This window comes from Haemaphysalis longicornis, unplaced genomic scaffold, assembly GCF_048455015.1.
Source record: "Haemaphysalis longicornis isolate Haplotype H1 unplaced genomic scaffold, Haemaphysalis longicornis Haplotype H1 scaffold_3, whole genome shotgun sequence".
NCBI classification, from domain to species: domain Eukaryota; kingdom Metazoa; phylum Arthropoda; class Arachnida; order Ixodida; family Ixodidae; genus Haemaphysalis; species Haemaphysalis longicornis.
The window spans coordinates 1586720-1601804 of record NW_027526335.1 but is presented as its reverse complement, the minus strand read 5'-3'; the positions used below and the strand labels follow the sequence as shown (position 1 = coordinate 1601804).

Here is a 15085-nt window from a genome sequence, read left to right as displayed (position 1 = left end):
GCCGCACTTTGCAAACACGTTGCGTGGTCAAAGGATGAAGTCACTTCTGGCTGGCTTCGTCTCGTCGCCAAAGAAGGCCACCAGTCGAAAGTTGCCGGCAGAACAACGATTCAGCGCTTCCGCCTTCGGGCACTGCAAGGCGATCCCGCAGTTGGGGTTCCCCACAATGCACTCAAATAACCAATCCGTGCCGCCAACGAAAATGTTTTCGGTGAATGAGAAATGTGATCTGCGCTGTGCAGAAGCTAGTGCCTGTAGTGCGCGATACCACCATACCACCGCGCGATCTTTTGAGCCAAATCGTATGTCGTCATTCGTCGAAACCTTTTTGTTCACTGCACCGAATGCATTGTGATGAGGATGAAACCACAAGATTGCTTTAGAGTGTACGCTTGAGGGCGGTGTTGTACAGTTGGAGCGTGCACTAAATAAGAGCGTAGACTCTACGACAATGCTTCAGGATCATTACCCTTACCACTAAGAATGAATTTCAGTGAATTTCGATGTCAGTTAAGAGCGCATAGTTACATAGACCCCACCCACGCCAGGCTTTAACAAATTTCTTTTCGGATTGATTGTGACTAATATAAATATGACAAATATAACTATTACAAAGGCGCATTTTGTGGTTAACACATTTTAGCTAGAACTGTTTTATCACACGCTCCGAGCCTAACTTAACGCGTCATGTCAAGCTAGCAATTCATTGCATTTCACTAGACGTTTTCATATAAAGGCTCGAAACAAATTACAAATTCAATACTGTAAAAATGTCAGGTAGTAAACGTGAAATAGTGGAAATAAACCTGGCTGAAAACGTGCTGCTGAGATGAGCCTGAATGAATGAATGAGTGAATGAATGAATATCCCGAACACGTTAGACCATTCGCTCACGTTGATGCTAAAGCTGTCTTCGACGCTTTCCAACGGATATTTAACGCTACAACTAGAGCCAGTAAATAACATACGCACTTACGCACGGCGGCAGCTATTTTGGTGCTTAACGACAGGGTGGTCAGCTGTATGCGCCCTGTTGCGGCCGAAATTGGCGGGCGGAATTTGTCCGGCCGCCGCTTGCCAACCATGACAGCTTTGTTTACTTTTCGAGGATTTCGAGACAGCCCGCCGGTGCGACAGGGTGAGGCTCAGTGACGCTAGCGTAGTTTATTTAATGGCTCTTGGTTACGCTAAGCCACTAAATAAGCTGCGCTTTTCTGGTGCCTGTAGGTTACGCTAGGCCACTGTCGTTCTTTCCCAGCGGGAAGCCAAGCAGGCGTTTTAACCTTCCAGCCTGCCGACACAGCCCAGTACAGAGCAGCACAACATCGCTTCTCTCTCTGGGGCTTAGAAACTCATTCTCAACGTGTCATACAGCCACACTGTGCTCTGAAAATCACGATTTATCGGAGAATGCGCCCATGCGGCAACACAGAGGCACCAAAATGTCAGCGTACATTGGTCTTCCGGGGAAAACAAATGTCACGTGACGCGGTTCGAACAATGGGTGCTGTTGGCGGCATGTAACAGTGAAAGAGTGGCGATACTCTGAAACCCGGTCTAGGGATTCTAACCACAGCGAGAGCATGGAGGAAAGAAAAGTTTGTGCGTCTGTCCCATGGAGGAAAGAATTCTTTCCTTCATGATCTGTCCGTTCGGTTGCCGCGCCGTACGGGCATTCGGGTTTCGGACACGAGCCCCCGTCCGGGCGTTGCGCGCAGCGCTGCCTGCAGCCCGACGCACGCTGCGGGCTGATCATGCAGGCGCAGTGGTCGGACGGGAGAGACGGAAATCATCTTTATTGGGCTTTCGGATCTGTCCAAGTTCACGCCGCAGTCGAAGTGTTGTGTGCCGCCGCCGTGCAAAAGTGGAGATGACAGAGTACGACATCCGTGCCTTATCCTTTAATTCACAAAACACGCCGCATTTTCTCGGTTCTGGTCATTTTATCTTCCCAACTTCCAGGCGTATAATCTAGAATTCGTTTTTCCCATATACCTATCGGACGGATTGAGCAGTCCTCGGAAAACCAGTCCGCGCACTGCCTGCGACGTGAGGCGAAAAATGATCCGTTCTTCCTGCGCCCGCACCCAACATCAGTGCTTCTGCACCTTTTGTTTTACAATGCACCGAAGAAGACAGCAACGCACCACAAACGTGATCCCGACAATTGCGGCACGCACAACGTGCCACTATGCCGGAGCACCGATAAGGCGAGCGTATGCAAATGCGCAAGCGAGCGAAACCAAAGCTTTTCGCACGGCCTCTCATATGATAGGACACTCGTTACAGCGCTATGATGCAAAGGGAAGGTGGCGCGATGACTCCCAGCAGAATGCCAAATGCAATCGTCAAAGCACACCAAGCAAACACCACGCACCTGTCGGCCGCGCCCTGCTTGTGAAAGTTTACGGCGGCGCGTTCGAGCGATAAACGTCAGAAGTTAAATTCGGCTCGCCGCTCGTGAAGGTGCTTCCTGAGCATGGGATCTACGTCTCCTGTCGCTTTGAACAGCGACACTACTTACACGATACGAGGGTGGGAGCGCAACGCTGGCGAAAAATTTCGTACGGCGACTTCGGCGACGCCGCTCGGTTCCACCTGCCAGCCGGAGCCACTAAATGCTACCGCGCCGCGCCTCAAAGAGGTGCATCTTCCATGATGCATTGCGCGGGAGGAGCCCGAAGAGAGGATAATGCGGCATGAGAGGAGGTTGGCTTGCCAATGCTGGGCCGCCTGACGTCATGCTCCCTCCTAACATTTTCCTTCCTCCATGAACGAGGGCTGGTTGCAGACATTAAGCTAGGCATTAACCAAAGAAAAAATATCTTGTGTGAAATGGACGCTGCATTCTACTAACGGGGAACGTCACATAAAACAAATTTTTGTTAAGAAAGTTAACTTTTTCTATAACTAAATGCACGAGCGCTAGTAAATAACTTGTGTAATCGACCAGATTTAGGGGAAATCCCCAAGGTTGAGTAAGTTTCTACGAAGGAAAGTTTTCTTTGTAGCCGTTTGGCTGCGTTCAGGTGGATGTCAAACTTTCCTTCACATAATAAATAACTAGATAAACTGAATGGAAGCTATGGTAATATTTTGTTAGCTTATCTTGTCCACAGATGTTTACACCGGAGTATGTTGCTTTGGTCACGCATACTTATTCAGTTGCAGAAAAACTGCTGTGTGCATCAGCCTCATTAGTATAAAAATTTAAGGGCTCTAGAATTTCATTCCATGGTGACCCCAACTACCTAGCGTGTTATAATATTTTATACCATATCTGACTACAGTTTAGGTTTGGGCTACTTGGTTCATCATTAAACTGTGAAACAGCGCTTTAAACGAAAACAGCGAGAGAAGAAGACACAGTGTCTGTGTCTTCTTCTCTCGCTGTCCTCGTTTAAAGCGCTGTTTCACAGTTTAACCATATCTGCTAAAACGAACTTTTTTGCACTAAACTGTGCCCCTATCAAACAAATCTTCGCCTTAAGTCTGTTGTGTGGACGTAAGGCCACACCTGTTGTACCTGGATTTACTGCAGCGAGCGTCTGTTGTACAAAAAGAATTCCAGATAACTGGAAGGGTGTTCTGTTTTAGTGGCATGTTTAATTATTTAAACGAGCGAGTGGCTCTCCTCCCGGGACTTCAGGGTTTCCCGGTTGGATGCTGCTGACAGGCTGCAGGTAGAACGCAAGTTATGATTGGCATTTGTACCTGCGACGTTCGGCCGTAGCACCCAAAGGATCCGCGTCAAACGTGTATCGCTGGGCGTCGTCGCGTTCTGCGCGCAGCGACGAAAGACGAAGAGGCGTAATTGTTCGCGGTTGGAAGAGCAAAAGTGAAAGCCCGGCAGACAACGCGGCTTGTTAGGCTGCCGACACGCGATGCGGACCGCGATCGCCAGAAAGGATTGTCCGCGTCTGGAGCCGGGCGGTGTCGCAAGGGCGTCTCGATACGGAGGGGCACCTCCTCCGCGCGACACCCGTGCAAGCCCAAATCGGCCGCGCGATGTCAGGGCCGGCGCGATGCCGCAACACTGCGGGGGCTGGCTGAGCGGACGCAAGGACGGCACGATGCGCTGGTCACAGAGAGAAAAATCGGGGGAGGTGTCGCTCTTTACGCACTCATCATAGTGACTCACAAGCCAGCATATCTGACGCTGTTCCCCCACCCGCCTCTCTACAGGTACAAGCTCACCGCGCCAAGACAAATGTGCTGATTTACGTGGCCGCAGATTTCCTAACGACTTCAACGAGAGTCGTTCGGTGTCGCAATGGTCGTTAGCGATTCGCAAGCAAGGCCAGGCTGCAGTGGTGCGAGGAGATCACGTGGCAGCGGCTGTGACCCGTCCAGAGGAGGCTCGGTCTGGCGCTTGTTTTCTCCTAAGCGCGGGAGAGAAAAAGTTGTGAAGAGCGCCGCAGTGTATAATTAATCTGCACGAAATGGAACAGATACGTTGAACGAGGGGAGAACAGCAACGGATGCAGCTGCTTTTACATCGACATTACGCTGTCAACGCGTTTTTCTGCCTCTGTAACCATTCAGGTGCGAGGCATGCATCGCCTTCACCGGCATTAACAGCAGTAATTTTCTGTACCGACTTGTACCGCGCTTTTCTCGCGCAATTCTTCTTAGCTGTCTGTGCAGCGCATGGAGATTCGGGATACGCGAGCCCTGAAGCGGCAAATGCCGCGGTGGACGCTCATGCGCCCGTTCGTTTTCCCTTCGGTTGTGCGCAGCCACGCATTCGGGACCGTCTTCACGGGAGGACTACCTGGGCTGCCCGGCGCCGCGGTCCCCCGAGAACGGTCTCAGCTTCATCTTCAACAACGGCCGCTTGGTACGCTACCGCTGCCACCCGGGCTTCAAGCTCCGCGGCCACAGTGAGGCGGTTTGCCATCAGAACCGGTGGAACAGGCCGACGCCGCTCTGCCTGGCCAGAAACGGTGAGCAGGCTTACCCGTGAAGTCCTTTTTATCCTTCGGGCGAATCTGCTCCTCAAGAGAAGCGCGGACACGCCCTTCAATTCTAGGGGCACCTTAAGTCGCCTTCATAAGGGTTGTTCTCTCCATACCTCTTGAGCCTACTCCGCCTCGGAATAAAAGCTTATGCGAGCACTCTCTGCCACCTTTAACGTGTACTGGTAAAGATGAATGGGTCACAGCTGTGTGAAAATTCCTGGGGACTTTTTAAAATGTCGTAAGAGATCTTTCAGCCACAAGAGAAGGACAGTTTGATTAGCATAGCAGTTCCAAATACCCGGTGCGTCATCGTATAGTCCAACTTATGGAGATAAAGTGCCGCGCAATACGGAACTAGCGGGGCAAACGAGGGGCTGCTTTTTGATACGTGGGTCCTATGGCGGGTTTCGACACTCCATATATGGGACGCCGCTCGAAACCACAACTGCAAATAGTTCTGGCTGTCATATTACTTGTAGTCATAGCGTACTCCTATTTGACCTTTTAATAAACGTCGTTCGCGCATGTCGCACACTTTAGTGGGCTTAGAGTAAGTGTGGTCACAGTATCTTTCGCAGTTACAGACTTTTCGGTCGAGCACCCGACGTAAAGCGTCTGTGGGTTCCATCATAAATGCTACACATCAATTTATTTCTCTTTTTTTTGTAGGGACGCGGCGTGGCACGATGGCATCTCACCACAGTGGTCACCAGCACGGGCCCAGTCACGCGGGGAGGAATCACTTTGAGTGGGACTCCATGTACAAGGAAGAAAAGCTACCGCTCATCAACGGCGAGTGGAGAAAGCCGCACCACCGAGGCAGTCACGTCTTCTCCCTGGCCGGGTCCTCGAAGGAGCTGCCGGCGAGGACGGCCTCCGAGCAGCAGCTCATCGACGACGAAGTCAAAATAGCCGAAATGAGACACCGCCAGGAGCACGAAGTGCGCAGGACCAATCATGGCACGAGCGACGAAGAGAATGCCCTGCGGTCGGGCGCTGCGCCCGGAAGTGAGGACAACGAGGTGCCCACTCCGGCCTCTGGCTCGGGAGGAGCTGCGAGGCACGGTCACTCGCACCATAGCGTTGCCACGTCCCACTCTGCCGACGCCGACAGCCTGCCTCACTTGAAGAAGTACTACAAGTGGAAGGAGGACAGCCCCAGGCATCACGGCACGAGGTATTCCACCTCGAGGCTAGCGTCGGGTCGCACGTCCTCTGAAGAAAGTGTGGCCGCCAGAGACCGCGACGACGACAGGGATGACAGCAACGATGAGGCTATCGAAACATCAACCGAGTCGCCCTCGTCCCACGCTTCCTTGGAGTCTGCTCCCAGGGAGGCTTGGAGGAAGCAGTCGGACATATCGGAATACTGGAAGAGCCTGTCAGGCGGTTACAGCTCGGAGAGGCGCGGGCACGAGCGTCAACATGCGGGCACCCAGAGTGCCGATGCGGAGGAGACGACCACCCATAAGACTATTAGCCGCGCTTTCAAGAGGAGCTACCTTCACAGCGACGACGACTACGACCTCGAAGATGACGGCGCGGATGACGACGAAGACGACGAGCCGAGTCCCGACGCACAGGACACCACCCGGTACAAACCAACGACCAGGGGCGATCTTAGTCCTTACGACGACTCCCAGGAAGAGCGGCCTCGTCAGCACCCCAGAACAAAGGTGACGTTTGAACGGGGACAGGAACCGGCCAAAGGCCCCAAGGGGGATCGGGAACCTGATGACCGGCCGTCTGGCTCTTCTGGCGACCGCCGGCGGCTGCAATCCTCTCCGGTCGATTACTTCGGCCGACCAGTGCAAGTGCTCAGCGGAGAGAAGGCGCACCAGCAGGACGCCTTGCTTCGGCGCCAGTACGAGCAGGCGCAGCAGCGAAGGCGCGCAGGCAGCTTCGAAGAGGCGAGGGGCCCGCCGCCGGCCACGGTTCGTTTCGACCCGCCGCCGAGCAGTGGACCGGTGACGTCGAGGCCCATAGACTACTTTGGCAGGCCGGTCCAGGTTCACACCGGCGAAAAGGCTGCTCAAGCCGAAGCCCTGCTCAAGCAGCAGTATGAAATGGTCCAGCAAAGAATGCGAGACAACGAGCGTGACTTGGAGGAGGTCCGCAAGCGCCCCGACGACGAGTTCTTTCCGAGGCAGGGCGTCAGCGATGACGACCGTAGGGGGGACATTCCCGTGCGAGCGCGCGGAGACAGAGATCCGCTCCCTACACCTTACCCTCCAAGGCACCAGGTTACGTCTCGACCAGTCGACTACTTTGGACGCCCAGTGCAGGTTCTCACGGGGGACAAGGCTGCCCAGGCCGAAGCGATGCTGCGGCGACAGTACGAGGAGTACCAGGCGCGGCTGAACCGAAGGCCCAGCGAGCCGGACTTTGCCGAAGGAAGGCCGGTCGAGTTCGACCGAAGGCCTGTGCAGCCCGGTCCGTCCACGTCGCCTCCCTTCGACCACTTCGGCCGCCCCGTGCAGGTGCTGACCGGCGAGAAGGCGGGCCAGCAGACGGCGCTGCTCCGGCAGCAGTACGAGGCGGCGCAGCGCAGCGGGCTCCTCCAGGAGGCCAGGGGCAGGCCCGCGGAGACGGCGCACGGCCACAGGCACCGCCACGGGCAGCACGCCACGCAGGGGACCAGCGGCAGCCTGAGGCTGAGCAGGGAGGACCTGGAGCTCATGAGCCGGCTCTCTCCCGAGCTGCGGGCCGGCTTCGTGAGGGACCTGCGCCAGGCCCGCGTCAAGGAGGAGACGGACCCGGAGAGGGCCAGCCAGTTCCTCAGCCGCTACAAAGACGCCCACCGCGCCAGGTCGGCCTCGCAGCACACAAAATGTGAGTGCGTCCTTGGGACCTCCTACCATCCAGAGAGCCATGCAGTCTTATTACTATTACTAATATCATACGAGTGTACATTAGGCGCTACTGGTCATCGAGCGCCTTCTTTTAAGCGTCCTTGACTAGCACAAAGACAAAAAATAGAAAGAAACAATACCCGTAGAAAGCGCCGACGCTGCTGCAGCATAAAGGTCGTCTATAAGAAAAAAAATCAGATCGATATCGTCGATAGTTGTAAGCCCTACTTAAGCGAAAATGGGCTGGTATTAAAAGGGGCATTAACAGTTTTAATGCTCACTGCTCACAATCGCCACTTACCTCTCTCATCTGATACCCATCCTCCCCACCCTCGTTTTCTACGACCCATATTGTCGGCGAGTCGAAGCCAATATGGGGCTTTGCATTCCTGCTGGCATACGTGACTACTAATCGTGTCCTCGGGCGACTGGAGGCGCATGAACATTTACCGAGTAAACGCGTAGGAACACGCCTAGCTCACTTCATGCTTTGAAGCCGGGTTTTTCGTGCTCGGTGGACCAACCACGATAAAAGCAGTGGGAGAACGCTCGCTGCTAACAGGCAGGTTGGAATTCGAAACAGCGCTTTCCTGCTTTGGCGCTATGGAAGCCCAGAAATCTTCGCGCATGATCACTGGTTTCTGAATACTATTATGACGCTGTAAAGGTGTGATATAGGGGGATCATTATTGCCCACATTTTTTTATTCAGCACTGCAATGATAGCGAAAATTAAAAGCCTGGCATGCCTGAAATTTATCTCCTCTTTCTTGTAAGGTTTTGTCTTTCATGCTCTGTTTTAGTTCTTTGTCACAAGCGGGAGTTACTTTTCAAGAATAGGGTGACTAAAGTAATACCCCTGTCACACGGGCACTTTCAATCGCGATTGAGTCGATCCGGATCGAGCTTAATCTGGATCGGGCCCCTGCTACACGGCAGTTTCAATCGCGATCGAGCTCGATCCTTCTCGAACTCAATCCTGGTTTCTCAAGCGCGATCGAGGCTTCCAAGCGCGATGGAACGAAAGCGGCGATACTCTCGTCCCCGCTCAGTAATGGCACAGAATGTGACAACTTCAACTAACGCCACAAATTGTGTCAGATAACTTGACCCAAATAATCGTGAGGTAATATTTACATAGTTACGTATACCTACGACCGCGCGAAGTTATTAGACGCCAGCCGCAAGTACATTGTTAGCGCCATCTGGAGAACACGAGTGCAACCCGTGCAACTTCTCGATCGCGATCGAAACGGGCCGTGTAGCAGCGGGGGTATGTCGAGCGCGTTCGAAAACTCGATCGCGATTCATTTCAATCGCGATTGAAAGTGCCCGTGTGACAGGGGTATAAGATAATTGCCTGTGCCCGTCTAGGAAAGCTAGGTTCATTTGTAACTAGCCGCATTGTCGCACTCACACGCCACAGTACTTCGTTTGGGAGGACTCAGTGCTGCAGAGCACGGGAATGCGGGATTTTTCTGAGGACATAACGCAAGGACGCCTGTGTGTCTGTGGCGTTCGACACGTGGTCTAGAACGCTCGGTTGTCTAATTTGGAATCATGGGCTTCAACGCACCTGATAGCCTTCTTTGGTAAAACAACGTTCACTTGTGACCTTCGATTTAGTTTATATCTCTATTCAAGTCAAGCCAGCCTTGCACGCAAGCGTGCACTACGATCGCTAGATTGTTTCCCATTGAGTTATGCAGGCAAATGAACAGGGACCGAGCTGTTTTCGCTGACCGCCGTTCTCCCTCAACTCCACTGCGCAGCACTGTCCGCGGAATCTCAGGAGGACGACGACGACTACGACGACGGCGACCTCCAGGGAGACCAGCCCCCGGAGGACATTCCTCTGACCACGGCGAGCACCGAAGACACGTCGTCCGAGCTCGCCGAGAGGAAGAACTCGAGCAAGCACTCGTCGAGCAAGGCCACCTACGACCAGAGCTGCCTGCAGGACAGGAGGCTGGGCCGCTCCTTCCTGAGCGCGCCCAAGGTGAGGCACGCGTACGTCTACAAGTACGAGCGCAAGGTCCTCAACAGGCCGGCCGAGACCCACTACGTGCTGGCCCGCTACAAGTGTCTTCTGGGTTACCGGTTGAAGTACGCCAAGACGGACGCGCTCTACTGCAGGCAACGGCAGTGGATCGGCGAGCATCCGCACTGCGTCCGAGAAGGAAGCTAAGAGAGAGAGAGAGAGAGAATAACCTTATTTCTGGCCGAGCCTCGGGCTGTGCCCAGTCCTTTCCGAACAGTGCCAAGCCTGCCTATCATGCCGGGGCAGCCAAGGAGGAGGGTAAATTTATCGATGATCGCATACACCCTTTTTTGCTGAATTCGCGCCATGTTCAATTATAGACTGCGCCAAGCGCATGCCAGCCTCGCTCACAAATTGAATGAACGGTGTGAGGTCTTCACGCATGCTTGCAACAGTACAAACGCAATGTTTCCTGCAGTTGACTTTGATGAATAATGTGGAGGTACATAGGCGCGTTTGGAAGTTTGTAAAATTAATTTATAAACTTACTTACCGCTGTTGTGTGCAAGTCTAGTTTACAGCGCAAGTTTACAGTGCCTCCCGAGTCCGCTGTCAAAGGCACGAATGGGTGCCACAGTGAGCTTGATGTGGAGCTAGGGGAGCTGTATGAGGTGTTCGACGCCTGAATATGGCTTGCCATTGCTGCCATAGTTGCTAAAATTCACGTGAAGGTCCTCTTTTTATTCGAATGTAACGTTAAAACTAGAAAACGTAACCAGAGTTCATTAACTTCAAAAACAGAACATGATACCACCATTTCAAATGTACAACATGCAAACCAGGAGCGCACCAAAGAAAGCGAAAGTTCGCAATTTCATCCTGAATCATATAAGCGCGACAAAAAGATAATCTGATCGCACAGTGGTTCATGCGCACGCGTTCTCGAATCGTCTCTTATTTAAGGAGTTATATTTCTGGAAGATTCTGAGTCGTGCTGCTCATTTAATGCAGAGAGGACACGGGGATAACCTTTAGCAAGTGTTGAGATACTTAAGCCCAACAATATTAAATCGATTTTTTAGATTATCCTCAGAACCTGGATGATAACACCACATATTCTGGAATGTCACAGTAGACTTGCACGGAAGGTCCTTTGACAAATGTCTGCCATAATGGAGGGCACGTGATGCAAGATAAACCAAACATCAAAACTTCATTGAAAACACGGAGGTACAAAATACAAGCAATAACGCCAGCCGTATAGGAGCACAAAGAAATTCCAAGCTTCCAAATTAATATACACATTACCGTTTGTTCCTTGAGATTATTTAGCCATGCGACGAGAGTCAACCGTTTACCATCGTGCCTTCTTTTCAAATCGTTCCTTGCCATCTAAAAAACAAAAACAAAATAAAAAAACCAAGGAAATGCTTCGGTTCGCAATATCGAAAATATACAGCGTTATGTGAGCTAAGCAGAACTGTCGCGTTATTTCTTCATCTTCCACGCATGCTTGTTATAGTACCACCCCCTAGTGCCTTGTGTCGGGTGTTTCGTTTGGCGCTATCATTTTCAAGCGTGACCCACTGGCGGAACGTCATAAGTCCGTCTCAGCGTGTGTTCAAAAGCTGTGCCATTATTTTATTAGTGCAATAGTGTGCCTATTTATGCAGAGTCCTCGTCTTCCATGTACATAGTCCAGTCGTCGTCGTCGAGTCAAATGTGGATGGCTTGATTTTAACGGGCTGCCATTCTGACAAGCTTTCCTCGTTGTTGCGCTGTTCCTCGTAGTGAGGTTTCTGTCGTGTGATTTTGTATAAACGTGTCAATGAATGCAAAACATTTGTATTTATTTACATGCAACAAGTGTATAAAACGTTTCGCGTAATGAAAGTACAGAAATAAACGCTTGTAGCTCTTTAAACAACAAAAACACGTCTCTGTGTTCTTTTTTCAAGTGAAGCCTATGAAAACGCCAGGTAGGTATAGATAGACAAGTAAAGAAGGCCGCATAAGTTAGTATCTGGAACCTACGCTTGCTTGAAATTGAGTGTTGCAGATAAGCAAAAATCTGACAGTGTATTTTTAGAAGGCGGCAAATTGCGGTAGGAAATCATGTAAGACACTGAAACCAAAAACAGCAAGGCACTCGCATTGAAGAGTCCACTGGTACGTTTACCTACGTGCGGCCATGTCACTAATAATTTTATTCCAACACTTTTAAATTCAAAGGCACTAGTACCCAGAACCCCAGAATTGTGTCCCGGTATGCTTTTTTTGCCTTTAAATTTGAAAGCAAGCGGTGACAAAGACATTGTGACAACTGCTTATGTTTTTCCTTGATTTGAAACGATCCCGTTTGCTTGGCCCATTCACCGGCTGTGTGTCAGGACGGGAAGTACTGTAACCTTCTCAAAGACGTTTGAGGTTAAACAGGAAGTTTTCATACCGCTGCTTTCCTTACTAGAGCTTATACTGACAAGCGGGCAGTCGTTGATTTTATGCAAGCGGGCAGGCATGCGCCTCTGGTTCCGGGGAGGACTTGTGAATTCACAGAAACCTTAAGTAAGGCCACGTCTGTTGAGAGCTAGTGGAAAGCTATCGGTCATTACATCAGCTGTGCGACCGTTTCGCCCCCTGACGAAACCATCGATCACAAATACGAAGCCTAATTTACCAACAATAGCCGAACCAACATATCAATGTTCCCGACGCTACCGAAGGGACATCAAGACATCCGTATTGCTGTGGTATACAGTATCCAGTGATGGAAACGTACTGTCACGTGATATGCCACAGCGAGCATTTAGGCAAGATGAAAATAGAGCTAGCTCGCTGTCGAATCCATTTATCGTGTTTTATTGCTTGCTGCTAGCATCTGTGTTTTCCAGGAGGGTTTAGCAAGCTGCTGCGGTCAGCTCAGCTGGGCGTTCGTTCTCCGTGGCGAATCAGGGACCCTGTAAAGACCCTTTACCTGGAATCCATCGGGGCAGACGACTTTAGTACTTTATTCGGATTAAAATGCTTTTAACAACACCTTTTCACCCCGTATCACGCACTTGCAATTCATTCAGTCAGTGAATATCGAATTATTTTGGAAATTTGCGCTATGCGCAAAGTGACAGGAGGCAAGAAAAACACCTCATCTGAATCTACTGATGTTTTGCGCTGAGTGCTTCAAAAATAAAAGAAATTCTCCCCCCAACAACAACAGCTACTACAAAAAAGGTCGAAATCAGGCACAAAACCACTCGGAAAACTGGCCCAGAATTACTTACCTGAGTTCACGAGAAGGAGACAGCCTCAAAAGCGACGAATGGGAGTGGCTAATACTCCTGGATACGTGGCAATCCTTTCGGCTGGCGTATTCCACAACCTATGCCTTCCTTGGGAAGTATACCTTCGGGTTGTAAAGGGTCGCTTAAGAGCTGTACGTGTGGGCATCAACCGGGCCACCTTAGGCGCAGTCGACCAGATGATGCAATTCATTTTCGTGAACGCGAGGTTGGCCGCTTGTCGCGGTATAAGTGCAAAAAGAAAAAAAAAGAATAGAAAGACAGCGAATTTCGACATCCACGAAAACCTGCAGGTCAATAACTGTAATAAATTACTTCGCTATATCGGCCACTGCTTCTGCGTGCCTTCGCACACGTCCGCAGAGAGCAGCATTCAAACCTCAAACTCGCTTCATAGTTTTGGGGGTGACCAAGCTCAGCAGCTACTAGGGCTACCCATGCCCTCACGGCTATGTCCACGCATCGTAAAATTAGTGGACCGGTGGCAAACCATCGAAAAGCGTTCCCCATGGCATGCTGGGCGAAGTTTCTCAAACGATTATAAATTTCCCTCACATCTGCAGATGATGGCGAACATGTCACGGCAATTAGCAGAAGTGGACAGTGATGTGATAGCTGCGCCAATCGCGCCTAAATGCGCCGAGAGGTAAATACTGCTACATCCTGCTACAAGGACTGATTTCAAGCATTCTGCGGCAATCTGGCACCGAAGCTTCGTTTCGCCGGGCTTCCTCGATGTGGCGTGCTCTTTACGCCACGAGCGTTGAAGAGGATGGAATCTTGGAGTATTTTCTGCTCGTGAAAACGCGCCGCGCACGCCACAGGCGCGCTGACGCTGCCGCGGAACACCCGCACGCTGTGCGCGGCGCGGCCGGCGGCGGCAACATGGCGGCGGCTTCGGCCGCGAAGTGGCGTAAGGATCTCGTGCGACTTGAGTAATTTTAGGGGCCTTAGTGCGACTGCGTCTAACAGTTCTCTAAAATTCTGTTCAAGGCACACACGAAGTTGCTTGTACGGTAAAGGAGCTTATAATGCGGGCGAAAACGGTACTATAAACCATCATCCGTTAAAGCGGCCACGCAATATCTGCCGGGGTAGTGAGCCTAAACATCTCTGTCTGAGCCAGCTGGCTGTCTCGAGCGATCCGAAACTTCCGCGCCTCCCCATTGGGGTAAGACATTCAAGCCACCTTAGTAACACGGCAATCTCCTCCCACCGTCGCGCGCGTTGCGCGTCAGTTTCTGACCGAGGTAGAAGGTGCGGCTGGTGCGATATTGTTGATGCGGGCGTGAAAATATCGCGCTCACAACGCCGAAGTGCACGAATCGCGTGTAAAAACGCGCCGTGCAGTTCACGCTTTACTATCTGCTTTAAAATGAAGCTTGGCGAGTTACCACAGGACCGGTATAATTGGAGATTAAGGGAGAGGCCTTTGCCTTGCAGTGGGCGTACATAGGCTGGTGATGATGATGATGAAATCTTGGCAGGAGTTTATTTATTTATTTATGTATTTATTTATTTATTTCAAGTACCTCAATCGCACAAGCATTGAAGAGGGAAGTGGGTTTTCGGGAAAAAAATACAAGTAGCAAGTAACAAAGCGGCAAGAATGTAACAGACTACATATGCTGGTAGTACAGGCAACAAAAGTTCATAATAAAATACGCTAGTGGTTCTTCTGGACAAATGGGTAGAAATATTCGCGTTCTAAAGAACAAACGGAAAGCATTTGCCGGCTACAAAGCAAAATACACAAACTTTACACAGTACTACACCAGAAATGGGCAGAATATGCGCTCAAGAACAGTTATTCAAGCATATAACAACAACACGAACAGAAAGAACGTCACGTGAAATCAATACACCCGAAAAAGGCGAACAACGATCGGCGAAAAAGATATGAATCGGCTATTGATGCAACGTCACCGGGAAGGTGGCTCCATTCGGTCGAGGTTTGCGGCAAAAAAAATATAAAAAAATGAGTTTGTGTGGCAAA

At 51.1% G+C, this 15085-nt stretch overlaps 1 protein-coding gene across 1 annotated transcript in view; it reads left to right on the top strand.

Annotated features, from left to right (window-relative positions):
* Nucleotides 1–11726, top strand: part of LOC144173835 (uncharacterized) — a 31246-nt gene extending 19520 nt beyond the window's left edge. Inside the window, exons 2-4 of the mRNA XM_077702104.1 lie at nt 4740–4946; nt 5631–7793; nt 9585–11726. Of these exons, the coding sequence (XP_077558230.1) occupies nt 4740–4946; nt 5631–7793; nt 9585–10000 (2786 nt within the window). The 3' untranslated portion in view covers nt 10001–11726. The remainder of the gene's footprint in view (nt 1–4739; nt 4947–5630; nt 7794–9584) is intronic.
* The last annotated feature ends 3359 nt before the right edge of the window (nt 11727–15085 follow it).